This window comes from Musa acuminata, chromosome BXJ2-10 (assembly GCF_036884655.1).
Source record: "Musa acuminata AAA Group cultivar baxijiao chromosome BXJ2-10, Cavendish_Baxijiao_AAA, whole genome shotgun sequence".
Classification (NCBI taxonomy): Eukaryota; Viridiplantae; Streptophyta; class Magnoliopsida; order Zingiberales; family Musaceae; genus Musa; species Musa acuminata.
The window spans coordinates 31,851,417-31,879,292 of NC_088347.1; the positions used below are offsets into that span (position 1 = coordinate 31,851,417).

At 44.2% G+C, this 27,876-nt stretch overlaps 7 protein-coding genes across 8 annotated transcripts; 4 read left to right on the plus strand and 3 right to left on the minus strand.

The window, feature by feature from the left end:
* The first annotated feature begins 187 nt into the window (after positions 1-187).
* On the plus strand, positions 188-2,834 carry LOC103968898 (abscisic acid receptor PYL3). The gene is made up of 3 exons (XM_009382249.3): positions 188-564; positions 1,050-1,265; positions 2,140-2,834. The coding sequence occupies exons 1-3, from the start codon at positions 382-384 to the stop codon at positions 2,353-2,355; spliced, it is 615 nt and encodes a 204-aa protein (XP_009380524.1). The 5' UTR covers positions 188-381; the 3' UTR covers positions 2,356-2,834.
* Positions 2,835-4,495: 1,661 nt separating this feature from the next.
* LOC103968899 (probable polygalacturonase) lies at positions 4,496-7,299 on the plus strand. Its single transcript, XM_009382250.3, has 5 exons — positions 4,496-5,181; positions 5,308-5,428; positions 5,831-6,005; positions 6,310-6,380; positions 6,478-7,299. The coding sequence occupies exons 1-5, from the start codon at positions 4,849-4,851 to the stop codon at positions 7,116-7,118; spliced, it is 1,341 nt and encodes a 446-aa protein (XP_009380525.1). The 5' UTR covers positions 4,496-4,848; the 3' UTR covers positions 7,119-7,299.
* Positions 7,300-7,360: 61 nt separating this feature from the next.
* On the minus strand, positions 7,361-7,864 carry LOC135625957 (uncharacterized). The gene is made up of 3 exons (XM_065131117.1): positions 7,782-7,864; positions 7,536-7,677; positions 7,361-7,423 (listed from the first exon to the last, which is right to left on the minus strand). Exons 1-3 carry the CDS (start codon positions 7,862-7,864, stop codon positions 7,361-7,363), a joined length of 288 nt encoding a protein of 95 aa, XP_064987189.1.
* A 1,959-nt stretch (positions 7,865-9,823) lies between these two features.
* On the plus strand, positions 9,824-10,978 carry LOC135625778 (transcription factor WRKY19-like). The gene is made up of 3 exons (XM_065130868.1): positions 9,824-10,137; positions 10,219-10,344; positions 10,465-10,978. Exons 1-3 carry the CDS (start codon positions 9,824-9,826, stop codon positions 10,976-10,978), a joined length of 954 nt encoding a protein of 317 aa, XP_064986940.1.
* Positions 10,979-11,408: 430 nt separating this feature from the next.
* On the plus strand, positions 11,409-13,885 carry LOC135584740 (uncharacterized). Its single transcript, XM_065129630.1, has 2 exons — positions 11,409-11,788; positions 13,560-13,885. Exons 1-2 carry the CDS (start codon positions 11,457-11,459, stop codon positions 13,561-13,563), a joined length of 336 nt encoding a protein of 111 aa, XP_064985702.1. The 5' UTR covers positions 11,409-11,456; the 3' UTR covers positions 13,564-13,885.
* Positions 13,886-14,414: 529 nt separating this feature from the next.
* Positions 14,415-17,899, minus strand: LOC135625199 (protein trichome birefringence-like 25). Its single transcript, XM_065129629.1, has 4 exons — positions 17,489-17,899; positions 16,473-16,544; positions 15,537-15,832; positions 14,415-15,459 (listed from the first exon to the last, which is right to left on the minus strand). The coding sequence occupies exons 1-4, from the start codon at positions 17,709-17,711 to the stop codon at positions 14,683-14,685; spliced, it is 1,368 nt and encodes a 455-aa protein (XP_064985701.1). The 5' UTR covers positions 17,712-17,899; the 3' UTR covers positions 14,415-14,682.
* A 2,191-nt stretch (positions 17,900-20,090) lies between these two features.
* LOC135625200 (uncharacterized) lies at positions 20,091-26,897 on the minus strand. Of its 2 annotated transcripts, XR_010491931.1 has the most exons (6): positions 25,445-26,897; positions 23,138-25,244; positions 22,294-22,354; positions 21,970-22,193; positions 20,729-20,929; positions 20,091-20,385 (listed from the first exon to the last, which is right to left on the minus strand). XR_010491931.1 is itself a non-coding variant. In XM_065129631.1 (5 exons), exons 1-5 carry the CDS (start codon positions 25,566-25,568, stop codon positions 20,875-20,877), a joined length of 2,571 nt encoding a protein of 856 aa, XP_064985703.1. In that variant the 5' UTR covers positions 25,569-26,897; the 3' UTR covers positions 20,585-20,874. The 2 variants fall into 2 exon arrangements, 1 of the variants encoding a protein (XP_064985703.1); XM_065129631.1 differs by lacking the exon at positions 20,091-20,385 and having other exon boundaries at positions 20,585-20,929.
* Between the last annotated feature and the right edge of the window lie 979 nt (positions 26,898-27,876).

Here is a 27,876-nt window from a genome sequence, read left to right on the forward strand (position 1 = left end):
CCTACGAACAGGGTGTCCTGACCTCTTATTGGCTGGGGGTGTTAAGGGCCCCACATCTAAACCCGGTTCGGGACGGGCGCAAGAGGCCCGCAGTGGCAATTCTGTTATACAATCCACAGGTCAAGGTTCTTTGGTGTTGTTACAGAGCGAAAGCAAGTCATTATAATAGGATAACACCTTTTTGTTGCGAAGCGAGGCAGAGGGGAGAGGAGAGACAAGTAGGAGGCGATAATACTAACGAGGGAGGACAAAAGGCTTTGCATCCATTACGTTCGATCAAGAGGGAACTGGGGTGATCCAGACGCCGCGGCGATTACTGTGGATCGATTCCTTTCCTGTTCTTGGCTTCGATCGGCTGCGTTAGACAGGAGGAGGCGGAATATGGTGGGGAGGAGCAGCAACGGGGGAGGGGGGCTGTGGCGCCTCGCCGACGAGATGAACCCGCCGGAGGTCGGGTGCAGGGCCATGGAGGCGGAGTGCGTCCGCAGATTCCACCGCCATGAGCCCAAGGAAAACCAGTGCAGCTCCTCCGTCGTCAAGCACATCAAAGCCCCCGTCCACCTCGTAATCTCGCTTTCTTCCTTCTTTGGTTTCGAAATAGGCGGTCTGCTGGTGTTTCTTTCGCTTCTTTTATCCTTTTTAGGGTTTTATTTTCCGCAAATGCGAAGAAATAGGATTTTTTTTTATTTTTTCCCCTTGAGGTGTAAAAAAACTGATTTTTGCGGTTAGTTTAGCTAATGCGAAAATATGAATAGTTTCAAAGAGTTAATTTTTGCTTCAGTGCGATTTGAAGGATTTTGTAATTTGGGATTTTCGATGGAAGAGGCTGCCTTGCTGATACAGCAAACCAGCAAGTGTATAAATATGGGTGATCGGATCGTGCATTTTGTTGATTTAGCAAACGTTTAATGGTGAAAAAGCTTTCACTTTTAGTTTCTTTGGTGATGAGAAAATGATCGCTCGCTTTTGCTCGTCAGATATTTTCTCTAAACTTGCGATTAGAACCTGCGAAGCTTGTAACCGTTGATGATGCCGTGCTTATGGTATAGGTTTGGTCTTTGGTGAGGCGATTCGATCAGCCAGAGAGGTACAAGCCGTTTGTGAGCAGATGCATCTTGCAGGGGGATTTTGCAGTAGGGTGCTTGAGGGAAGTGAACATCAAGTCCGGCCTGCCCGCCACTACCAGCACCGAAAGGCTCGAACAGCTCGATGACAACGAGCACATCTTGAGCATCAAGATTGTCGGAGGGGACCACAGGCTTCAGGTTTTTTGTTCTTGCCATCCCCAATGCTCTTCTCTTGTTAAAAGATTCTTTCTTGTTTCTCTGCTCTTCCATCCACCTGGATCTTGATCGATTGTTCGAGATATGCAAGGTTGAGAAGATATTGATGCTTGATGGTAGTAGGGTAGACTTGAATATTCCTTCTGAAGGTAAAGCGTGCGTGATGGCAATCCGTACGATGGGGATAATATTACCTTGGAATGATCTTGTGATTTCCTCTTGCTTGTGTAGACATACATGAAGTGTCTTTCACTTTCTAATGGATATAGTATTGGAATTATCATTCACATATTCATGTTCTTTTCTGGAACAATTATAATGGAAAATTCTCTTCTTTACTCTATCAAGGATGAGAGTGGTTCTTTGGCTTTCTAAATTTCATCGAATTTTATCATAGTAGAACCCAATCATTTTTATAAAAGAATAGAAGTTATAGCATGCCTTACAGGAGTTTGATCACCGGAGATATTATTAACAGTCTCTCGGAGAAACACCAAGTCTTGGTAGTTTAACATTTGTGCTTGATTGGGTTATCCATTGAGGTGGCAACGATTCATGTCGCATCAGATTTACATGCAGCTTCATCATTATGTGATTAGTTTTCCTTTGACCTTTAGTCGAGTTGTATATTCTGTTTTTGTGAATTCGACAAAGCTTGCATGATATTAACATCTTGATTTTTCTGATGTTTCTTTTGGTCCTGCTTTACTCTACTGGATGAGAACAGAGTAATGATGTTGTGTTACTCATTTGAATCAACAATGATGGATCTATATTTGAGCATATGTTTTAATTATGTTTGCTCTGCCTTCGGCTGACTTGTGGCTCATCAATCTTCATTATTCTTTCTCTTCAGAACTACTCATCGGTTGTGACTGCCCATCCTGAGGTTATTGATGGCAGACCGGGGACATTGGTGATAGAATCGTTTGTGGTCGACGTGCCGGAAGGGAACACCAAAGATGACACCTGTTTCTTCGTGGAGGCCCTTATCAAGTGCAACCTCAAATCATTAGCCGTAATATCGGAGCGATTGGCAGTTCAAGAATTGACAGAGCCCATTAACATCTAATGCACGGACTAGCCAGGGGTAGAACACGCAGAGCTTCAGACCATCCAAGTTTTTGACATAGTCCACTAGTCTCTTTTGCCTTTTTGTTTTCTCTGACTGCAACCATGCCATACCCCATTCAGAATGAAAATGAATGTTTTTGGCATCCGATGCCTGCGCCATGGTTCTCAGGTGATATAGTTCGATTTCCTGAGATCAGTGAAGCTATGGGAAAATATCTGGTTGTATTGTTTGCTGGTGACAGCAACGTTGGAGCAGCAGCTACATCAAAGTCAAATGAAGGTGGGTCGTAAAGATTGACGACAGTTGTCTCGTACCTATAAACTTTGGTGTACTTTGGAGTTCCTGTAAATGCATCAATTGTCTTCTTGTTTTCAAGATAGAATGACAAAAACAGGTAGAAAGTGTGTTCTATAAACAGCTCGGAGATGTCATAAATTTTGTCGTGGAATTAATTTTAATTGCTATGATTACTTGTATGGTGCATCTTTCAAAGTCCCTGTGCTCCACTTGATGGCGAGTTCTCAGGCTTGTGGCATTTTCTACGCCACATGATCATTGAAATGAATCAAGACTGAATTGAGTTGGGGAAGATGGAGAAGGCCAGGTTCTGTTCTGGATCTTTCGGACATATCTTAATTCAGGGGCTGATAAGATGCATCATTCATTTTTTGTTCTGCTTGGTTGTATTTTCATGTCAATCTTTACTCCTGTTCTTGGGGCTGAATTGGGGTAGCTTCCCTGTCTTTTCTCTCCAATGATGCAATTGAAGTCACAAGGAAAAAGTACACAGCAGGAGCTGCTCCACCGAACAAGTTTCCCCATCAGGAGACAGCCTAATTAATGCCCATCACACACTCCACATCTGCTGCAGGTCTTTATGACCATTCCAGCAATGGTGGATTCTTGCATTCATTCAGGCACCCTTAAGTCGTTGGGTAGATGCAGAGAGAAATGAGATGTGATGTTTCTTTGGCTGGCTACAACAATGGCAGATTGCCTGTGCCCATCAAATGGTTGAAACATTATGGCTTATGATGGTGATGAGCTCGAGAATATTCAAATAAGAAATGGTGTCAGCTACGGCCGCTTGTTTTGACAGAGGGACGCCGTACGTGGTTTGGTTTGGTTTGTCGTTGATGATGAGGAATCAATGAGCTCATCATTCCACAGCACAAGCACAACATGTAATAATGGCGGCCTCAAATTCTGAAGGCATGAAGAATTTTTTAATCCATTATTATTATTTTTATTATTATTATCACCCAATTATGCCATCGGATCATATGGCAATAATTGTAGCGTTTATTTCTCAGAAAAGAGAAAGAAGTCGTGAACATAATGCTAAAAGATGCGCTTTCGAAAGCAGGAAAAGGAAACATACCTAAACGTCTTGAAGCAACTTTCATCGCATTCACTGGAGGAGGTAAGACGGGAAGAAATGAGCCCCTTCAACCATCCCCATGATAGTTGTTCTCCTCACGAGAGAGAAACGGAGGGAGAGCATGAGCTGAAGAACAGAGCTCGTGCTCTCAGCAAAAACTCAGTGATCCAGAACTGGTCCATGTCTTATTTCGTGACGGATCAAAGCCACTGCTTGGATGGTCAGTGTTGGCTGCATGCTTTCCACCAATGGTGCATGTGATGCGTTGGTGTCAGTCGAGCTCTGCTTTGGAGGCACGCGAGTTCACGAGCTCTTGTCATGGCGTCAAAAAGCTTCTCATGCTCCAGTGATGGATGAAATGGCTTTTAGAACATCCTCGTTAGTAGGGAGACTACTTCCTATTTCCTGATCAGCATTTGCTGTGTGGTCACAGTACTCGATGGATGCCAAGAGAGGGCACCTTTGTCAGCCTTCGGCCATCACAACATCTTTGGCTCCTCATTATCTCATTGTTTCTGCTCACCACCCGTCGACTGATACACACATCTGCTCAATCTATGGACAGTTTACTTTCATTGTCAATCTATCTATGGCTCACACAAATGATAACTCCAAATGGCCTCGCTAAAGTTCCTAAGAGATAAAGAAGCATGCACGAGCTTTGGTGCAAGCGCCTTGTGTGTACCAAAGATGGTGATGTCCCCCTCCGTCCAAGAGATGAATAGAACAAGCAACAGCAAAAGAGATTCCCAACTCCTCACCACCATCTCTTCTTCTCTCTTTAAATCCATGAAGTCGTGTTAACTAAACATTCTGAACTGTTGAAGAAGCTGTCTGCTTCTGCGAGAGGCCAAAAACTGTAGCTTTCTGCTTGGACTCTCTCTCGACATGTCTGGGTGCTTTGGATTCTTTCTCTCGGAGCAACTTTGTATTACGGATTGAGGTCTCTGGGGATCCAAATTCAGATCTTGGTCTGTAAAAAGCTCATCTTGGACCGCTCTGCCTCCAAAATCCATTTCCTTCTCAAAGCTCTCGCCTTTGGACTCCACCCAAATTCGATCCTTACGAAGAAGCTCATCGGCACCGGTTCTCGTGGTTTACTGAAACGGATGGCTCCTTTTCGAGCCTTGGTGGGGGTGGCAGCCCTACTGCCTCTGCTGCTGCAATGCAGCGTGGCGGTGACGGAAGTGTCGTGCTCCGACATAGTGCCGATGAAGTGGCGAAGGGAGGTGATATCGATCACCGACTTCGGAGCGGTGGGCGACGGGAGGACGCTCAACACTTGGCCCTTCAAGAAGGCCATATACAGAATCCAGCACCTTCGGAGCAGGGGAGGAACCCTTCTCTACATCCCTCCCGGTGTTTGGCTCACAGGGAGCTTCAGCCTAACCAGCCACATGACCCTTTACCTGGCCCGAGGAGCTGTCATCAAGGCTACCCAGGTGTTGCTCCTTGTTGCATTCAGCCTTCTCTCGCAAGCATCATTGGATTTTTGGCATTACAGCAGCTACCGAAGAGCGTCTTCCTCAAGAAAGTCTATCTTTGGACTCACAGCTCTTCAAATGCAGGATACATGGAACTGGCCTCTGGTAGACCCTTTACCATCATATGGAAGAGGGAGAGAGTTGCCCGGCAGGAGATACGTGAGCTTCATTCAAGGAGATGGAATCAGCGACGTGATAATTACAGGTGAACTGCAATCAATTTGCTCTTGCTATGTTCGCTGCACTGCTTTGTTCTAAGGTCCTGCATGTAATGCACCCAAGTTGTTTGATGTATGCTCCTTCATTCTCTGCATTTTCTGTCAAAACAATCAAATTCCAGCAAATGCATTGTTTCCTGGAGAACTCTAATAGCAGCAGCAAAGTGATAAGCTCCAAAGACTAGAACAGTTTTCATTTTTGCCCTCCATCACATAACCAGGGATGTCTGAATAGTTTCCTCTGCAGAAGTTTGTGATAAGAAACAAGCAATCAGAAATGTGATGTGTTAGTATTCATATGCAATGCAAATTAACTTCAATTTAGCTATCCACATCTGCTTAGATTATTTACAGTTTGTTCCCTTTGTGACATGTTTTTCCTTTCGCAGGTGAGAATGGGACGATTGATGGTCAAGGTGATGTGTGGTGGAACATGTGGAGACAAAGATCTCTCCATTTCACCAGACCAAATCTCTTGGAGTTCAAGAACTCCAGAGATGTTATCATCTCCAATGTGGTCTTTCAAAACTCTCCATTTTGGAATATCCACCCTGTATATTGCAGGTAACTGCAAGCTTCTTCCTGTTCTTTCCCTTCTACTATATGTTGGAGGTGCCAATCTCTTACACCGCTGTTTCAGGAAGTAGATTTCTTTTAATTGAATTTTATCTCATGAGAGATCGAGAACATAAATGTCTTCTCTACTGCAACATGCATCTTTCGGAAACAAATTTGGAACCACTGTCGAAAAATGTATATATTCTGAACAAATGGACTGATCAAGCTTCAGAGTTTCACCCAAACAGAGCAATGCCGAGCTGCATTTCCTTTTCCAGCATCTGTATCTAACTCTACATCTTTCTTGCAGCAATGTGGTGATAAAGTATGTGACAGTGTTGGCTCCGTATGACTCTCCTAACACTGATGGAATAGATCCAGGTAAAATATTTCTTCTTTCCGATGACACTGCATCATAGAAAGAACTTGTTTGCTTTGTGTCGGATCTGATTAAAATTCAAATTCGTGTATGATTTAGATTCCAGCTCAAATGTCTGCATTGAGGATGCTCATATTGCAACCGGAGATGATTTGGTGGCCATAAAGAGCGGGTGGGATGAGTATGGAATCGCTTATGGCCGTCCCAGTTCTGGCATCACGATCCGAAGGCTCCAAGGATCTTCACCGTTTTCTGGGATCGCCATCGGAAGTGAAACCTCAGGCGGGGTGGAGAACGTCTTGGTGGAGAACATCAACCTCTACAACACCGGATTCGGCATCCACATCAAGACCAACGCAGGCAGGGGAGGGTACATAAGAAACGTGACAGTCGTCAATGTGAGCATGAACAAGGTCCGCAAGGGGATCAGAATTGCAGGGGATGTTGGTGACCATCCCGACGAGTACTTCAATCGATACGCGATGCCGACGGTGGACGGTGTGACGATCAAGAACGTGTGGGGCGTCGACATCCAGCAGCCTGGATCGATAGAAGGCATCAGGAGTTCGCCCTTTACTCGAATATGCCTGTCCAATGTCAAGCTCTGGGGTGCTTTGATGCATTACGAGCAGCCATGGAAGTGCATGGACGTTAGCGGAGCTGCTCTCGGGGTCCAGCCATGGCCGTGCTCACAGCTCACCGGCACCTTTAGCGCAGGGTTTTGTTCGAGTGCTTTCTAAAGCTTGTCCATTCTTTCGGCTGTCTGCCATTCGAGGAGCTGCTTCCGAGCTTGGATTTGGGTCAGCTCAACAGGGTGATGTTATGCCCTCTTACCACTGCTGCGTTTGTAGTCGATTTCACGTGATCAATGTGTATTAACTAACTACTCATGCAAATCTTGCATTCGGCAAGGCTATATTACATGAGCATTTTACATCATCAAATATGCCATCGCTTCTAAGCTTGAAGACATCTCAGGGGATCAAGCCAGCTCTTGGTTCTTCTCGACCACCCTCACTTCCTTGGCAGATCCAAGAATGGCTGCCTGAGGAATCGATGACAAACAAGAAGAAGAAGAAGACGACGAAGACGGGGATTTCGTTAGCTGTGACATGAAACATGACCGAGAAGTACTACTACGAACCGAGGAAGTTGACCTGCTCTTTGGAGATCTCCACTGTGCAGCCATCGACGATGGCGAGGGAAGATTTCTTCTTGTAGGTGTTTGGCTGGAGAAGCTTTGCCAGCAACCGGCCGTGCTTCTTGCACAGGTAGGCATCAAGCCGCCTCCATTCCTTCCTTTGATCTACGATTCCCATCACGAGGAGAAGGAAGCAGCAACGCGCATGAAAACTAATTAGGGACATATCAGAACAAGAAGAAGAAGAAGACGATGATCTTACACCCACCGATCCGCACGCAGGCGCTCGTCGTTGGGATCAAAACTCATGAAGACGAAGTAAAGATCAGTTCTCTGATCTCCCATCGCATCAACCTACTTCGCTTTCTTTCGCTTCTCTCTCTGCGGTTGCCAAACATATGAAAGCAGAGCAACTGGCTTCCTTCTTTCCCATTTCCGTGGTATATTTATGCTACCACGAACGCATTGCCCATTCATCTGGAATCCATCAACCAAAAGATGAACAAACTCGGAAGACCTGCCAATGGCGTAGAAACGGATACATGCGCCGAAGGATCGGCGTAGGGCATGGCTATTGTTAGTGAAAGCAACTTTATGCCGTAGTCTCGGGGTCGACGTGGCTTGGTTGGGGGTCCGAACGACGGAGATCTTGTACGGCATCCCTCAAGATCGTCCTGATAGTCGATTACGGTGGTCTAGTCAGGACGTTGCGTCGGGAGGAAAGCTTTACCACAACGCCGGGAAGAAGCGATCCTGTCTTGGTACCTGCACACAGGTCGAGTCGAGGGCTCGGCCCAACCCCTCCGACGATCAAGTTAGTGGATGTGGAAGGGGTTTCAGGTGAAGAAGTGCTCATCCTCTACTTGTTTTGCACTCGAGGGTACTTATAGGTAAGTTTAATGTTACTTGATGTGCCCGCCCGTAGGAGCAGGATCGTACCTCTGATGGCGTTTGACATCGTCATTGGCGTTGCGTGGAGAACCGAACTGCCGCAGGGCATGAGCGAGTTTTGGTCATCGTTCTCCTTTGCCTCGGCCAAGCATATTGGGTCAAGCAACAATGAAGTCGTTGTCTGAGTGCGGGTGACGTCAGCGCACATTGCGTCGGCATTATTGCTCTCTTTGGGGCAGAGTATCATCCAAGCGTGGCTGACATCGTGGCGCATCATGTCATCATTATTACCCTTATCAGCTATCTACATCACCGGAAAGCTTTGAGGACAAACTATCTAATCCTTGGGCTATCCTCGGACAGTGTTCTGCGACTTCATTCTTCTAATGATCTAACCCCTACCTCGGATGGTTTACTGTTAAAGGAGATCCATAGCACCTTTTGTTAAACCTTGATTAGCTTAAGCAGTTCATGGTGTTGTGAGCAACGCCGGCACAAGAATGTATGAGCCTTCAGTCGACGAGTTTCATCAGTGAAATGTCACAGGTAGGCTCCTCAAACATAGGAATCTCATCGGGTTCAGTGCACTGCCATGCTTATCGAGATAAAACGCAGGATGGAAGACAGACATTATCGGCTCCATGATGGTTTCGAATGACAAGCTCGCCGCCCTCGTGACGACAAGCTCACCATTGCCCTCTTGGCTTGCGATGCATCAGACTGCTCGAGGAGGGACACGCGCACGTTGTCTTGCATCTGCCATGTATGATCTAATTTATATTTTTGCTGTCTCAGCCAAACCGTCGTACATGAATAGAGTGTGAGTTCCCATTGGGCCCCGATATGAGTCCCATCGTGGTCGGCTCGAAACCCCAAGTGTTTGTTGGTCGAAGGCTCCGCCCAAACACGGGATCCTAAGCACAAACCAGAAAACCCATCACCACCATCACCGACCTCTCCCCGACGCGAGCGAAGAAGAAGCCGGTCGCAGGATTCTCGATCACTTCGGGCTTTCTTCCCGTTGAACTCCTCGGTCTCGAGTCTCGACGATTTCTTCTTTCTACAACGAGAAAATCATGCTTTGAATAGGTCAGCGAAGAGCATTCTCCCGTGCTTCGCCCCTCTGACCGAAGACCAGTCATCGACCAACCAAAACACCGGGCAGAAGCAAGAAATGACAGCCGGAGAACTCGGCGTACTCGGTCCAACTTTTGCCGTTCCGTCATAGTACGAACTCAGAGTCCATCCTCCCCCGTCTTCCGATTTAAATCTACGTCCCATGTGCTTGTTTCTCCTCGCATCTTTCTCTAAACATGAAAGCAGCAAAAAGTTGCAGAGGACGTGTGTTTCTTTTAGCTGCTTTGTGTTGTAGCTTCTGATATCCAATTCATTATTCTCTGTCTACTTGAATCCATGTGTAGCGCGTGGGATCTCAGTTTGCTGCTGAGGTTGCTGGCTCAGGCTGAGGAGCAAACGAGGCAGCTGGAAGCTGATCTGGGAGATGCTTCCGCTGCCGATCATTGCAGATCATTGGTGCAACAGATAAGTTCTGCTTTGAAGGAAGCCGTTTCCATGGCTAGACTGATGGACTCCGAAGGGCCGCAGCAGCCGGCATGGCACGGTAACGCAGCAGTAGACTTGCCTCGATGGAGCAGCGAAGGCCTGTGGAGCGAGAACTCGGAGACGGTCCTCAAAGAACAAGAACGCAGGGAGATGTGCAAGAAGAGGTGCACATTATATAGAGATTTTCCTTCAGCAGAATCTTTGTGAGACAAGGCTTCCTTACGGTTGTAATCTTTGGATCGCAGGAAAACTCTACCCAAATGGACGATCCAAGTTCAGGTCTCCGGCAGCCAAGCGGGCGGAGTACCAGAAGACGGCTATAGCTGGAGGAAATACGGCCAGAAGGAGATCCTTGGAACCAGGCATCGAAGGTGAGCGCACACACGCACACTAAGAAAGCTCTCCTTCTTCTTACTCTGTTGCTCTGTTTAGGCACTCGCATGTCTCATGGTTCTCATGCGAGATCATTGCACCACTTCTGGCTTCTGCAGAGGCTACTACAGATGCACTCGCAGCAACAGCGTCGGATGTCTTGCATCGAAGCAAGTGCAGAGATCCGATCGAGACCCCTGCGTCTTCCACGTTAATTACCGAGGGGAACACACTTGCCTGGACAACCTGCAAGCGCGTCTCCATAATGAAGCTCCAACGATACTTGAAGCACGGCATCATCTCCAAGACCAGCAGTTGCCTCTGTGTCCTAAAACAAGTTTCATGGAGATGCAAGATCACAACCTAGTTTCTTCCTTCTCTTTTCCTTCCACACCACTCAGTAGCTTTGAGCCTAAGAACCAGATCTTCTCGTACACAAACCCCATGGAGAATGACCATTCAAGCAGCTTCTCTTCCCCATTCATGTCGCCACCTACCTCAGAATCGAACTACTTCGCAGTGTCTCCATGCCAGACGAGCAGCTATGGAGGGGGAACTGCTGATGCAGCTTTCAAGCCCCCTCATGTGGAGTTTGATCCAATTTTCTCCATTGATACTTCGAAATTCTTCTGATGTGCTCATAAAATAGAATCCATCACTGCAAACGACTGTTAATATAACCTTGTTGTTCGATCAAGATAAAAGAATACTTCAGGTCTATCAACATAGAACATTGTTCTGTTAACCTCAGTAGGAATCCACCTGCACCAAAGGTTAATGTAATTGGCGATTGATGTTGCAATTTGTTTGGCTTATAGGAAACAATGTTAAGCCATTGCACAATTATTGGAGACAAAAAAGTTCCAAAAGATTACATTTACCTGCCAGAATTCACTCGAAGAAATGTTTCTTGAAATTACTGCTGCAGCGCTTCAACCTTTTGCAATTTTCCCGGTAACGTTACCGTCACTCACCGCCACCACCGCGAGGAGAACCGTGCGTACCGTGCGGGGGCACTTCTCACGACTAAAGTTACCGCTCCGTAAACCCACTTACCACCCTCTTAATCGGGCAGCGTTCTAAGAACGGCCACGAAGGGCAAGTGTGAGCGATGGTGGAGCTGCCCAAGCCCAAGTCGGTGGTGGAGCCTTCGCCCCCGTCTGTGCCGGTTCGCGGCGGCGAGGAGGCTGCGGGGTGGAAGGGGGCGCGCTACCCGAACCCGCCGGACCCAGTGAACCCCGACGTCGCGACGCTGAGGGACCAGTGGCGCTTCGCCATCCGGCAGTACAGTCGGTGGTACTCCCACGCCTGGGGCACCGCCATCCTCGCCGGCGTCTCCTTCTTCGCCATCGGGTGGCTGATCAAGGGCTCCAACCCTCTCCCTTCGCGGGCGCCCGAACACGCTGACGACCGGCCGTCGCGAGAGGCGACCAGCACCGAGAGGTGAGTCTTCTTGTTTTCCTAGGGTTTCTATTGTTGTTGTTGCTGGTGTTTTTGGAATTAAATGACTTCTACACGAAAAAGATGTGTTCTTGGGTGAATTAGAGGAAAGAAAATGTTAGAGACAAATTAAAGATGGAAAAGGATTTAGGGCTGGATCCAAGAAAGATGCGATCTTGAATGGATGGACCAAATGAAGCTTCTTTTCTTTTTCCCTTCCTTTGGGTTGAGCATCGATATTTGTTTCTTGATTCGTATCATTTGCACGTAACTTCTTCATAGCTAGAAATGAATGAGACTAGGGTAACCATTCACGAGTATTTTGCTTCAGGAAGCATCATTCGTCGATAAAGAACATGGTAAATGAAATCATCAAACTGATCTAGCTGGTCGTTTTGGTTCAATTGATGATGAATGTTAATGTTCTTGTCTATAAGATGGCTGTTCACATGGTTGCCAATCTTTTTTCTTGGGTTGGATGCAAGAGATTCTTTACCAGAGAAAGAACAGTAGGAGGTTGACATTGAGGAGGAAAATGTGTAGTGAATGATATGTCCTCCTCATTATGTGATCAGAGGAGGATGGCATCGTTTTTTTTTTTTTCTTTTCTTTTTTGTTGTGCTCTGCAAGAGTATGCTGTTGCATTAAGTACATAAGAACCAAAATATCATTCACAATAGGCTACATTTAAAGTTGAATTAATCAAATAAAGCTTAAATTCTCAGAGCACTTCAATCTAATATTCATGATGTCTCAGTCTTGAAAAACAATCAAATAAAGTATATATTAGTATGGTCAGAATAGTGTTTGCATTGTTGATTAAGCACAGGCACAAACACCTACAAGCTTACAACCAATTTATAATAATAGAGCTAACATACAAGTAAATCAGAGAGTAAGGAAAGATAGAATTCAAATACAATTATTCCTAGTATTTGATCAATCTCCACTCTGCTGTCTCTTTGAGCATTTTATGTAGAATCCTCTTGCTTCCAGACACAAGCTTAGAATCATACATAGACCATCGATAAGCACTCACACATATCCCATGCTCCCATGTATATAAATGAGGAAATTCTTATATAATCCACTCACACATAAGCACCTCATGATCAAGAAACAGGAAAACATAAGCTAAAGGCTTTTCTTTGATGATTGCTATCTTTATTTTCCAATTTTTGCATGTGAGAAGATTCATAAGAAAGGCCTTTTTATGAGGTGCACTGAAGCAATGTTACAATCAAGAAACAAGGAGTATATGAAAAGACCATTAAAACCATTACATCAATTCAGTCTCCTGAGCTCAAATTTTAGAACACATTTACTTTTGAACCCAAATCAGTTCCTCTGTGCCTATGATAGTTGTAAATGACAGTGTTTTAACAAATATATGCTACTTCTTAGGGAGAAAATATATGGAATTTTAATAAATCCATTGTTTATACAATCTGTCCAATTTATCTTGTATAGATTTGACATGATTGGCATCTGCCATCATTTGGGTACATTATTCAGGGTACCAGTCTTGGTTCCTTGCACTCATGTGCAGGCATGTATATATTCAGCATCTTTTTATGGATGGGTAAAACATATGCTGTTCGAGTGTAGATTCAATCTGTAAGTACCAGAGGCCAATCTTGTGTTGCATATACCAAATCTGACCACAAGCGATATATGATCTTAGAGCGAGGAAAAATACTTCCTGTTTGCTATTCTTGCAGTTGGTTATGGATAACCATATTTGTTTCTTATCATCTGCACTTCTTTCTATCAGGTGACTTTTGCTATAAGAATCACAAGCTGCAGGTGAAGCAACTCGGAAAACATGGAGCCAGAGGAGGTCCAAGAAATAGGACTGTGCCATATGCTGTAATATAGTTGCGCATGCTGCAATCTGAGAGGATTGCTTGGACTCACAAGTCTGTTTCCAGTTTGGTTTCTATGGTGTTTTTTGTTTACGAGTTCTCCAGTCTGTGGATGATGGTCCGTCATCTGCCTTCTTGTACCTTTTGCGCCGATTATGAATAAGAGAGAAATGTCATCTGCCTTCTTGTACCCTTTTCACTGATTCTGAATAAGAGAGAAATATTTCCATGAGAATTTGTCGCATAAATCTTCACTTACTGACTAGAACAGCAAAGGGTTCCCGTTTAATCTATTGCTGCTTGCTGATAAAAAAGAGAGACTCGTCGATGTGCAAGAATTTGCAGTCAACGGGGCTGCAGAAGAATGGTAGGATTATGGACAGCTCTGTGATGACAAGCTTCGAGGTGCATCTTTTCTTGTTGGTGGAACAACTCTCAATCAGATTTTAGGGTTTGCAATATGATGGTTCTATGAATATATGTCATTCACGCATAAGTTATTTCCTACTGGAGTCCTTTTCGGATAATATATATTACTAAATCATGAAATCATTTATCATGATCGAATGATGTAATTAACATATTTAAACAATTTTATTGAATCAGAATCATTAATTCAATTCTACATTCTCTATATAATTAGGTAGCTAACTTAAGATGATTTTGTGGCAGTCAGATCGACTTGTCCATCCATAGAAATATAAAACCGTCTCGTAAACTTGCTGTGATCATTTGAATGCAAAAGACGAGAGAATACTGAGAGATTGCACAGCAAAGAAACTTTGGACTACAATGCCACATTCCATAGTACAAGAATAAGCGTCTCTTCCACCATCAAAAGAATGCCAGACATCTGTAGCAACCCAACTGAGGATTCTCAAGTCCCAAAATTTACAAGCTAAATCCAATTGCACTCGTACGGACGAGAACTACATACCAATCATCTGCTGCAGAACTCGATCTTAGAATCCTGGTGTTGGTTTTCGAATGATTCTATCTCGACACGTATGGAGGATGCAAAGAAACAAAGCTTCACTCACCCAGTATGAGCTCCATAATTAGATCATTCCAAGTATCGATTGCGCCAGGCAAGCACCAGTGCAGGCAGTCATTCTGAACCTTCGCGTTCTTATCCTTGTCGAATGGATGGAATTTCCTGTAGGGACCCGAATGAGCATCAGGCCGTAGCCAGGAGAGTTCGTAAGTGTCCAGGAGTTTCAGGCGCACCCCCGTCTCTGAACCTTCGACCACCACCGCCCTTCTGAACTCCTCCACCTCGATTTTTCTCATCACATGGTCGACATTACTGCCGTTGAACTCCCCTATCTTATATGGCACGGTCCTGTTACAGACCCCGCCGCTAAACCACTCCCCATATTCAAAGTGGTCTGGTGTCCATGTCCTATAAATGACAACGGGTTTGTGCCCAGAAGTAGTGACGAAATTATATACAGAATTAAGGATTTTACTATACGCATACTCCAAACTGACTTCTGACATGTTCAGCTTAGGGCAATAGTGGCAGCCGATGACTTTGTTATTCTCCATGTAGATTGCGGTTTTCAAAAACCACTGACCACCAGATATTACCACATAGTCGAAGTTGTTATACTGACTTGTCCACTTTTTATCGAGGGTGTCGATGTGGAGCCTATTTTCAGATTTTGACTCACCATCATCATTTTCAAAGATCTCTGCTTTAATCAGGAAAGGGGTCCAGATAAGTGAGAGAGTGAAGTTGTGAGAGGGGAAGAGCCATCTTCTTGATTTGTATTGATCAGCATGGTAGACCTCGACAGCTTCTTCAGCCTGGTATGAATTAGTCTGATCAGTTATCGGCTTGAGAGATCGTACATGTTAGACTAGATAGCATAATTAAAATTCACCTTAGAAAGAAGACAGATCAATGACTGTGCATGGTTGCGAAGAATTGAATCACCAATCAGTCCCCAACTCTTGTTCCGCATAGCATTCAGAAATTTCTCGGCATTGAATGGAGGAACATCACAACCATGTGGTTTCCATCTCCAGAAGAGGTATCCTGTATCAGGACGCCCATTCTTCAAACAGTTCTGAGGATATTCTATAAATCTGCAGCTTGCATTGGTGTATGCCGGTCCCGAAGGATTCGGGATCCATTCCCCAGTAAAAAGATCACATTTATCTGCATTGCTTATGGTGCCTGTCCCAGTCAAATGATAGCATAGTAAATTTATATAACAAAGAAAATGGCAAGGGGAAAAAAAAAAGAAGGAACTCTATGAGAGTCAGCATGAAAAATACTTGAACCACATTACATTAAAAATCAGGATACTGTGGAAAGTAGACAAGTATTTCAAAATCCCGAACCCTTGAAACCAGTAAATATGTCATTACTAGCAAAGACCATCTACTGCATCGCAAATAGAGAGTTTAAAAAGAAGCAGACAACACCGACTGTCTTTAGAAACATCAATCTTCCCGTTTTGCCTCATTCTGTCCTTTGGCAAATCACATTGAGAATGATATCTAATTTTACTTCAGCTCCAATTAATTTCTAGTGCTTCCAAATTCATATGCCTCCATAATTTTATAATATTTTATATGTATATCACATAAAAACTCATTTAACCACAAAGGCTCGAAACCAAAAAATTATAATTTCTTATCTGAAATCCAACAAGCACGAATACTATGAACTATGAACTATGAAGTAGAAGACCAAGCTCAGCTGCTTGATATGGCACAGCAATAAGTTGTCTAAACTTACCAAAATAACGATTATTTCTCTTATTCCTTTAATTTCCTTAGAATCTAAAGTTAAAATCTCCAAGTCTCACTACCTTGTTGAGAAGCCTTTCCATCATCGAAGACCTCTTCTGTAACTGGAGCAGCTGAGTCTGTTAATGGTGAGCCTGTAACAGGAAAATATATGGAACAAGATGAGATAGATAATATCAGTGACATGAAATCTAAGATTCATAAATAAATGGCAAGCATTTTTTTCTAAATTTTACCACTCCAAAAAATTCAAAGCATGACTCTCTTATCAACCAATCAACAATTGGTTTCTCCAGGACAGAGAATAAGGTTTCTGATATAGACCTTTCTTAATTTGATTCAGTATTTTACATATTTGACTTTTTTTGTATGCACTTCACTGATATATGATGATGATATCGCAGCTCATCCTGATGGGATCCCCAGATCTAACCACCAAGAGATAAACCACAAGAACTATACCAGAAGCCCTAAACAACGATATCTGTCAAACATCATCACATAAATTAACCTCTATTTCATAAGATGAAGATCCTATGGCTAACAAATATATGGCCTTGACAACAGTGATTTCTCAAAGATCTCTTTCCTTGATTCTCCTAAACTAATTGACAAGTTGCAAGCGATTAACCTAATTCTCGAGATCTCAACCCCACCAACAAAACTCAAGTCTTTCTCAAGAAAACCAAACACTCTAAATCTTGGCTTATGAAAAAGAAAAGAAAAGACATGTCTTTATCAATAAAACCGATCTAAATCTTGGTTCTATAAGCTAAATCACAACAATTGGAAAATCGTTTTCTCCGCGACAAAATTTAGAAGAAAACACGGCTTCTTGTTTTCTAAAGATCAGATCTTTCCACTGCAAAAAATGCAGATTTGTTTTCTTTCAAGATATCCAACATCGAAAGCCTCCACGATCGATTCTTTGGCCGTTCTATCAAGAGAAAACACGATAGATGACACCAAAAAGAAACCTCTTCTTTAGGTTCCTTGTTCAATTCCGTAGCCGCGGATCAAGCAATTCGTCCAACCCCAACCCCCAAAGACTAAATCTTTCGAGCAAAAGACCCCGCACCTTCGCGCGGCTCTGCATCCCCGACGACGCCGACAACCACCGCCGTGGAGGATGCTGTCTCGGCCACGGCGGCGGGTGACTCCGACACGGGGAGGAACACGGCGGAGCGGGAGAAGAGGAGGCGGAAGGAGAGGCCGAGGAGAAGCACGAGGACGAGAAGCTTGACGAAAACGTGGTTGCTCTTGCGCTGCAACGGCGGCCACGGTTCCCAATCCATCCCCATTCCCCTTACAACATCTACCTCTTCCGGCAACCAAAGAAGAGCAGAGAAACGACAAGAGAGACAGATAAAGAGAAAGGAACCGACGCAGCGGACGTAATGAGACAAAGAAGAGGGCGGGAGGTGGCGGTGTGAACCACAGGTAAAACGCAACCCACAGGTCAGAGTAAAGAAGAGGGGAAGAAGAAAAGGAAGAAGAATGGAAAGCAGCTAGGGCAAGGTAAAGCATATCCCTGTTTTGTCTTGTTACTGCTGGTAGGAATGATTTCGCAACTGGTGAAACGAACGACTTTTTTACCAGGAACAGAGTAAAAGGACAACTTTTGCGACAATACCGAGTAGATTAGAAGAACACGACTTCCTTGGAAGTATGCTTCTCTGCTTTCATGCAAGACCGACGAGTGACAAGCGTTCTTGAGGCGGCGCATTGCAGTTCATAGAACACCGACGATTGTCACCGCTGTTATTTTGCTGCCAATGATCACGTATAGGATCCCAAAGAAGGAAGCTTGGTCACTCCATGTTGTTCCTGTTCCTCTGCTGTCTGCTTTTGGCAAAGAGAGACGAGGAAAAAGGTTTCTTCTTGAGGAGTCGTCATCGTGGCGGAACACAAGACTTGGACGCCACCGTCGTTGCTTACAGCGCCTAATCAATGACTAAACCACACACCTTTCCGATTACCAACCAATGTCTGTTGATCTGGAGATTCATGTTCTTCTTCACCAGAGACTGGTAATTTGTAATTATCGAATTATTTCCGAACAAAAATGTATAATTATTGAATTAAGTAGGTCAGGGAATGTCGAGGGATTCAGCGGCAAGTCATGTGGATGCAACGCTGCATGCCGTATTCTGTGGGGAAGACGACGATCCACGTGATTGTAATTGACATCACGATCACCCAATGTTGTGCCAAGAAAAATATCCAATAAACTATTATATATATATAATTAGCAACTCCACCGGATTAGCGCCTTAATTTGCTCTCACGCCGACAGGAAAAAGCTTGACTCGATTGGCCACCGTTGATCAAAATGGCCTTCTTTTCTCTTTCTCCAAAGGAACAGAAGCTCAGGAACACAAAGCAGGGAAGAACTCGGACGAGAAATCCTCCTCTTCCACAAGCGACAGACAGTGAGCTGCCTCACATCACCGATCTGTGACACTCAACAAGAAGAATGTGTATTTCTTGTGGCAGTGTCACAGTGACAGAAAAAATGGCCCGACAAGAACCAGGATAATCGTTGGTAAAACTTGCACCAAGTAAAATCTCATAACATCAACGAGTGTGTCGATCCTATTCATTCATCAAATCACTGAGGGGAACTGTATACTCGTACCGATTTCCTTGATGAAATGGTGACCAGCATCTAATCTCTGTGGCACGACTTGGCTGGCAAAAGTTTCACCTCATATTAGCAGATCCAGAAATGATACTGTGTATGAACTGCTCCAAGAAATGTCACTAAGAAAAGATGGGACACTAATCTATTCATGGTGATGGTGATGGTGATGCTTTATACACAACAGTTGTGTGTCAACATCAACAATTTTCCAGTGTGGCATCTATCAAACTGCAACAGGCAAAGATAGGTGGAGTCATGTGGCACATGGTTTTCATATATTCTACTGAAGGAAATGTCTGAATGCTGAAACCAATGAACACTTCAGTCCTTCACAAGAGCAAGAACTAATCACCAACTTGGCATCAGAATTAGTATCCAAGGCACAAAATTACAGCAGATGCAGCAGATTTAATCACTACACAGCCCCTATATAAGCATGAGTTTATGATCCAACATGAAAAATTAGCTAAAATTAATGCATCAAGCTACATCCTACTGAGCATGAAAACATATACACAAGACTCCATATCTGAATCAGAAACAGAGGCCTGCTAGCTGACAGCATAAATCAAATGGAACTAAAGCAGCTGAGAAAGAAGACACAGTTCTGAAACAATGATGCAAGAGTGTTTTCTTGATTGTAATGCCACACGAAGTTAAAACCCAAGTGCCACAGCAGTGCATACCAGTTGAAAGGGAACATCTAATGCTTAGTCTAAAGGAGTAGTGGTCTCTTGGACCTATCCTTCAGCCATACTGAACGCCAAAAAGATCGATCAAGTACCGATTTGAAAGTTCAAGATGCCAAAAAAACAAGACACTTCCTTGTGAGGTGCTTGTCAACCTCAGGAAGAACTTTGCATTTCCAGTATTGAAATTAAAACTTCAAACTGAGAGTGACTGCACTACGAAATTGTGAAAATGTAAGCAACTTTCATGTAAAATTATCTAAAAAACAGAGTTCTGTATTTTTCAATATGGTTTATTTGTGCTTCATGATTAGATTAGCATTTTGACTAAACTAGATCAAATCTTTCAGGTTCCATTTGGCATGCAGATCTCATACAGACTTCTTGTATGTTATTAGAGACTTAGTCAAACTCAAATTCCCACACAAGATCTAAGGAGAGTTACAATCTTACATTGATAGCACCAACATGAGTGAGATAATTTAGATCCCTCAGTGCAGCCAACTCGATAGCCGATGAATCTATTTTACAGGGACAATATTCCACCCAGATCATCAGGTTGCTCTTACATCCATGAGCTGATTCAATATTACAACCAGTAAGCATTGGCCTTGGGCTGCATATCAGATCCTACGTGTATTCCTAAGAAAGGACCCAACAAGTCACATCCGAGAGGCATTGTAGGATTCTAAAGTAGTCAGAAAAAAGACTTCTAAAAACAACAGATCAAGTTGCATCCTGCATAATTGCACAGCTCAAATGGCATCACTTGTAAAAAAGATTTGTTCTGAATTAGATAGCTTCGATCTCATTAGGCGTAACCTGGGTGCGACTCGACAAATTGAAAACAGGCAATAGAAATGATCAACAGTATATTTGTAAGATGATACTTCTACAAGCAAACTACTTTGATCTCAATGTATCACAGCTGAAGCCTTCTAAGACAGAAAAAATAAAAAAATGACAAAAAGGGGTAAAAAAGAACCTTTAAAGATACAAGAGAGTGCAGGCGACAACTGAAGCACACCAGCTATATGCGTTCCTCTCAAACATGATGTCCTTTGCATCCATGGAATTGAAATCTCCTTCAGATACTTTGGTGCCATCAACATCAACCATTAAGCTCATCACTTAAGCAAACACTTTGGGGACACGCATGCCAAAACCATGCTTCACCTTCTCAATTCTGTTGAAATCATCAGAAATTAGCAAAAAGTTACACACAATCTGATGCAAGATGGAGCAGCAAGACTTTCATGGAATTTCAAAGCAGATAGGCCTACTGTTAGAGTATTAATGATAGCCAGGAGACATCATATACATTTAAGAAAAGCTACTAAGAAACAGTTGGAGTATGCCAGGTAATGAATTAAACCATTGGAAGATTCCAAGAAACCCAAATATAAGTTATATCTATCAAGGTTCATATGTTCATTTATTCATCTACAAAAGTTGCCCGCACAGGATTTTACCAGAAAGTATGCATTATCAATAACAAGCTTAAACAGGGCCTCTGGAGGATACTTGAATTAGTTTTACTGGCCCACCCTATGAATACAGGCAGCAAGCACAGCCAATGTCAAGTACATACGCACAGGGAAGGAATAACATATAAAACACATAGTGAAATGCCTCGGTAACAAACAAATTTGGAAGCTGCTATCAGATAAGTTTGCTAAAATCTAAGGATAGCTAAAGTAACTACCATGGCCATTCTCATACTTTTCTGAGCCACTTATAATTCTATAGTGTTTAAGTGGTAAGCTAACCTCCTAGCCACCATCTTAAAAATTTGGAAGCTGCTATTGGCTTTCCTAATAGATAGGTGATCATTGCCAAGTTTTTAAGCCTTGATTAAGCACCGAGATAGGCCATTTAGGTATCTTAGAAATATAATAACATTGCATACAATAAATTGAAAGCTTGTCATCATTCTGCATTTCTAACAGCAAATGAGTGTATACTTTAGTTAACAGGAAACAAAAAAATGTTTGTCAAAGTCATCCTAATTTACTTAAAGCATCTGCCATCTAAGAATGCTTCGAGAAACTGAACAAATTGCTGGACAATCATGAAATAAGTTCGAGCACGAAAGGACCTTCAAATGAACAAATCATCACATGAAAACACACAAACCTACATCCCCGTGCTTCAGTGAACCTATTATGCAATAATTTTACAGAAGATGTAACTTCATAGAATCAAGAGAAGTTTGCAGGAGCTCACGTTGGAGCAAGTTTGCCAAGACTATCTATCTCTTCACCAGATGACTCATCCCAGACTTTACCAGAAATCTCAATTATATAGGAACAATCTCTGGTCACTGGCAATCCTCGACCAATGAGCAAATCCAAATCCTTCTGATGAAGTTCTCTCCCATTCACAAGAACACCAGTATTTCCCCCGGCACAGTTCTTGGGCATAGGATAATTGAATTCTTCAATAAATGGCTGCAAAAGGAAATATTAGTACATTTTCTTGACCTGTATCACAAGATTTACTACTAAATTATATTGCTTATAGATTTATGTATAACAAGTTTGCACTTACAGGAATTATCCCAAGACATGGATGCCCCATCACACCCCAAAATCCAGCACGGTAGTCATACCTGAATGAACAAGCAAATCGTTAGTAATGACATCCATTGATGACAATATATAATCCAATGTGAGCAAAAGCCAACATCAAGGAACAAGATCTAGATTTTAGAACCCAGTACACAGGATTTATAACATGCACAGACAAATAGTACATCAAACTGAAGCTGCACAACTGAACGGCTGTTAAATCACTGTACACTACTAGGTAGGGTATTTTCCCATTGCCAAGAGCTAATGTCTGTGCACTAAGGCCTCAGCATGTCTGGGCCTTGTGATGGCAGAAGACATGGTGATCGGGTGCTTGTGGCATAATCACAGCTTGCCAAGCAATCTAGCAATCTGTACAACACTAGGATCTACAACACAAAGAGTCATCAAACTGGATTTAGACAACTGGAACACAGTAGAGTGAATACATACTCTTAAAATATCATCATTGCAGTGCAATCTAGCAACATAACTATAGCATGCCAGCCACTACCAGTGCATGTGTGAGGGCAGGCATCACTTAACGTGCAAAGAGCATAAATGTGTCAAGAAAACTTAAACAATTCCTTTTAGGTACAAAAAAATTGCCCAAATATTGGAACTACTAGCTCAATGCAGGGAAAGGAGTTCCTGAATAACATGAAACTAACGAGGTGCATTTTCCTGGGAAATACTCACCAAGTTGTTGGCTATTAACCTACACTTTACCAACCACTAACATGAAAACTTTGTTCTGTTGTTGTGTCTAAAACATGCATGTAAATGAACTTTACAAAATATAATTCATTTATGAAGAACCTTACCAATAATCACCATGATAGATTGGACCGGCTTGCTTTTCAGCCTTTTTAACTAGACGATCAGGGATTTGGTGATTGTTAATTGAAACTTTAAATCTACCATGACCTACTGATTGGTTAAAAGGCCGAAAGCTCTTCTTTATAAGGCCAGCAAAGAATGAATCACCAGCCTTGATGATCCTAGGTTGAGTTTCATCTTTACTTGCCATATCCCATGAATCTTGAGACAAACCAGCAGGTAAATCCTCATCCTCTGACAAGCCCCTCTCAGTAGCCACTAGTACATCTTTTGTTGAATTTTGCCTGAAGTTTCCACTTAATGATAGATTTCTCACATGATCAGAACGTTTACTCCCGCTTCCATTTCCAGATCCATCAGCTGCTTCATCAGACAGTGAGTAGCCAAAATGTTCACGAAGTGGCAAACTTGAAACTCGAGAAATCACCTGAGCTTCTAAAGGGACCCCAGGTGAGGTAGGAACATCCTTCTGCGAAATCACACTTTCTGGGCTGTCAGCATGTCCAGATGTACTAGATGACAAGGAGAAACCATGCATTTTTTCTGATTCACTCAAGTGTTGACCGTGTCCCTTTTCAATCATCTCATGATCATTAATTGTGAAAATGTAAGGCAGAACTAGTTTTTCATCAGTCGACAGGGCACCATTGACTGGGCTATTAAGGGAGGAGTTATTATTCACAGAAGACATATGCGAGTCTGGAGTGGGGGCAGATATAACGATCCTGCTTCCATCATACTGGATTGTCATTAACTTAAAGCAAGATCCACAACGCAGCTTAAACTTATTCTTTTTCAGCGGCAAGGATTTTTCAGGTAGTTGCAGCAGTTCAAAACAACTAGAACAAATAGTAAATGGGGCAGCACCATCAATGGGTCGACAGGATCGTGCATTATTCTTGCTGAACTTGATTCTACAGTGTGATCTTGGCTCTAGTCTATGCAAGGGGGCATTACCGACCCTTAAATTAGAGCTTCTGGTACCAAAAATTGAGGGACCATCAACTGCATAGAACTCATGATTATTGACAGGATATGGAGTCCTCTGATGACCCAAGACTGTCGGTGGGGCTCTTGCAGGAAGCGAAAATGGTCTCTGGTAGCAATGCAAACATGAGCACGCGGGCTGATGACAGAAACCATCATGATAGTAAGGCATAACAGGATCAGGTTCAAACTGTCCATAAAGGAAACTGTCCACTTGTCTCTGTGGATACTCACTGGATAGGTGGAAGGGAACTCTCTTATGAACAAATGGATCCCCATAACCAGCTATGTCACTCTGAATTGGCACATTAGAATAAAAATTTAGCATGGCTGTATTATGATCATGCGGTATTGGGAAACAACGAGATTGATTCAGGTATGATGATGATGAGCTCTCAGGAAACCATGTAGCATGGTCATGTTGGCCATAGCAACTCGACGAACCTGCCATCCTATCCACAGGAGCACTTGCCTTCTTCTTGTCTGAGGCCTCACAAGTTTGCTGTACTTGATCTCTCAGCTCATCAAGCATTCTCAGAAGCTTTGCTCTGTCTTGTTCAAGGTAGCCTACTTTGCTAGCATCATCCATGGTCTGCCTACTTCGACCCTCACCATTGCAGTAAACATGGCTTGGATTCCGATGACGATCAGTTGGGCCTTCATCAAGAAGAGGAACAGGCTGAACATCTACCGTGGTATCTCTCGGTGCTTGATCCCTCTCTTCGGCTCTCCGGGCTAGTGTTGGCTGAGGTAAACGAGGTTCGTCTACATGTAGTTTGGTGTCTCTTCCACTCTCTATCTCTGGTTTACCAAATGCAGTCACATTTCGGGTGTCGGTTCCATTTTCCATGGGAATACTGTCCAACTTTGAGGTGATGAGTTTATTCATCAGACCACTATCTTCACCTTCAGTCATGGATTTACCATGCGGTAGTGACTCCCTTATCCTGCTCTCAGCTCTACCGACCTCGTGATCGGTCTCAGTGCTTGCGTTTGAAGCGATCCCCTTCTTCTCTGTATTATGCTCCAACACCTCAAGGTATTTGATGTTTTCCCCATCAGATTTCTCGGGCGAAATCCCCATGCCTGGAACAGCTTTCTTGGCTGCATGATTTCCAAAGACAAAAGGGCTTGTAATCCTATGTAAATGACTATCCTAATGTTTAGCAAGAACAAACCAGACAAAAATAGAAGATTTGTCAACTAAGAAACAATTTCTTTTCTTGCGAAAATCTATAACCATCGATATTAATCACCGAGGGAAGAACTCGAGGAGCAGACATAAGCGGAGCTTGGAGGCTCACCTTGCAGGGTAGTGCCGCATCCACCGCAACGGTACACCAAGAAGTCGGCGAGCTCTGGGAGAAGTTTCTCGCATTTGGGGCACCGCACCACACGAACCTTCGCTCCAAATCCCTCTTCTGCCATCGTTGTCACGAGACACACGGTACGAAACGCCTTAAACCCTTCAAAACCCTATCAACCTCCGACCTATTTCCACCACCTTAAATATTCGAGCAAGATCACTCCTTTATACCACCAAGCAAGACGATGGACCAAAAAGGGCGTCGCCCTGGCGGCTTCCAGAAAAATTGCAGCTCAGAAAAAGGAGTTGGACGTCATTTCCGCGAACTTCTCCACCGGGCCGAGATCAAAATCGCTCCTTTCTCGGGAACTGGGAAAGCATTCCGGCACTTCTTCCTCCCCACTTTAACCCATCGCGCCTCCGCCATGTGAGTGAGAGAAAAAGAGGGATTCAAAAGCAAAAGAAGAACAGGCGAAAGGCGGGGTTTTGGCAGGAGTAATCATGAGCGACAGAGAGAGGAGGAACGAAGGGCAATTGGCCTCTTTATTTAATCCGCTACAGCTGCTGGACTCGCGATTTATCGAGCTCAAGTTTGATACGGTCTCCCGAGTCCCGTGTCAAATTCTTGTCTTCGCCACGAATTAGTCTCGTTCTCCGAGTCAATGGAATCCATGAATCAATTTGGCTGATCTAGAGAAACAGCAACGGAGATTCTGGTCGTTTATTTCGTGATTCACGAATCCTGAAGTAATGAGACTGTTGGATCCGACCGTCGTTGACTCTTGCGCCGCCGCAAAACCACGCTGATTTCCCCCCGGCGGCCATGACTGCCATCGCCTCAAGAGTTCATATCCAGACGAGGAGGACACAGGTTGAAATGACTAACCCATGTCTCTGTATGTGGGGAGGCGTTTCCTTCTGCCTCCTCCTCAAGGCTGTCTTCCAAACCCCCGTACGCCACCCTCCATCGTAGCTTCAACATGGCCCCCCATGTGCCGCTGCTGCTACCATCTACGTCCGCATGCCTCCACAAGCAGACAGCCATAGCTGGTGGCCCTGCACGAAACGGGACGAGGAAGACAGTCTGACACGCTGTAATTGGCGACAACAAAGGTCTTCCTTCGAACATATCTTCCATTCATCCATCCATCTACCTATCTATCATCCCAGACTTCTGACGTAAACACATGTTTATGATCTGTGATGGTTGTCTGCTTGTAGAGAGGCATTGCAGAATGGTTCTTTTATGCAAAACAGAGGCCGTCAGTCTCCCTCGATCTAATGATTCTTCAGGTCTGTTATTCGTCCGAGGTCAATTTGAAGGTTGAATTCGATTCCTTCCCCAAATGGATCCATGGAGAGGGATCGACGAAGGCAGGGAGAGAGCTCGACAAGCAACCAGCTCAGCATCTGTTGTCTTACGGGAGTACCCGTTCGCGCTTCTGCTTCTTATTCCACCACAGGAGAGAGAAAAAGGAAGGGGCCCACTGAGGGGGCAGCTATAGGTGTGTCAGGTACGGCGGAGGGGAAACGAGACCGAGCGGTGTCACTTCTATGACCGCTTAGTTCCTGATGTGTATGCGTGTACGACTGCACGTGAAATGACGGAATTAGACATAGCGTGAGGGGAGAGCTGATCCAATAGGGAGGGGTATTTGTGGGATTCAAGCGGAGGGTGAGCGGTACGTCACGCGCGTCACGAGGTGGTCGTCGGCAGAAAGAATCCAAAGTGGGCAAGGCAGGTGTCTTCGGCACGACCTCGGACAAGCTTGTGCTTTACTCTTGCCTGTCTGGTGCGAACCACGACGACCGAATCCACAGCGAAGCAAAGCAGAGCAATGGCCCGCCATCACCCAGCCCGTAGCTACTGCGACGGTCACTGAATGGTCCGGTGCTCGCTAGGGTGAGGGCTTCTCCTCCGGCGATGATCCGCTGGAGAGGGGAGTCCGTGAGCGTCCCGCGACTGATAGAGTTCCTCCGGTCCTCGTTTCAGGGAGGCATTGCTGATGGTTGGGATCAAGAGGGAGTCTCTCGGAGCAGTTGACCGTGAAGGCGGCGGAAATGATCGAACTTGAGGCGTCGAGCGGGATTTGGAGATTTCGAGAAGCAGGTGTACGGACGTGGAGCAGTGAGTCGAGAAAGGCGAAAGTGAGGGAGGAAGAGGGGGAGGAGGAGGAGGAAACGCGCTCTTTCTTGGAGGCGAGGATTCGGGATATTGATGGTGGAAAGCTTGGTGCTGATAAAGAAATCGAGAAGCGTAGGAGGCGTCGACCTCGAGGAGGAGATCGCGATTAAAGGAAGCTTGCAAGGCTACGAACGAGAGGGAACAGAGGGTTCAATAGAAGGTTGCAGCTTTGCTTGAGCTGCAGAGGAAGCAGGGTAATGTTGGCAGCTGGAGGAGGCAGTGTAACGTGGTGGAGGCCACGGTCT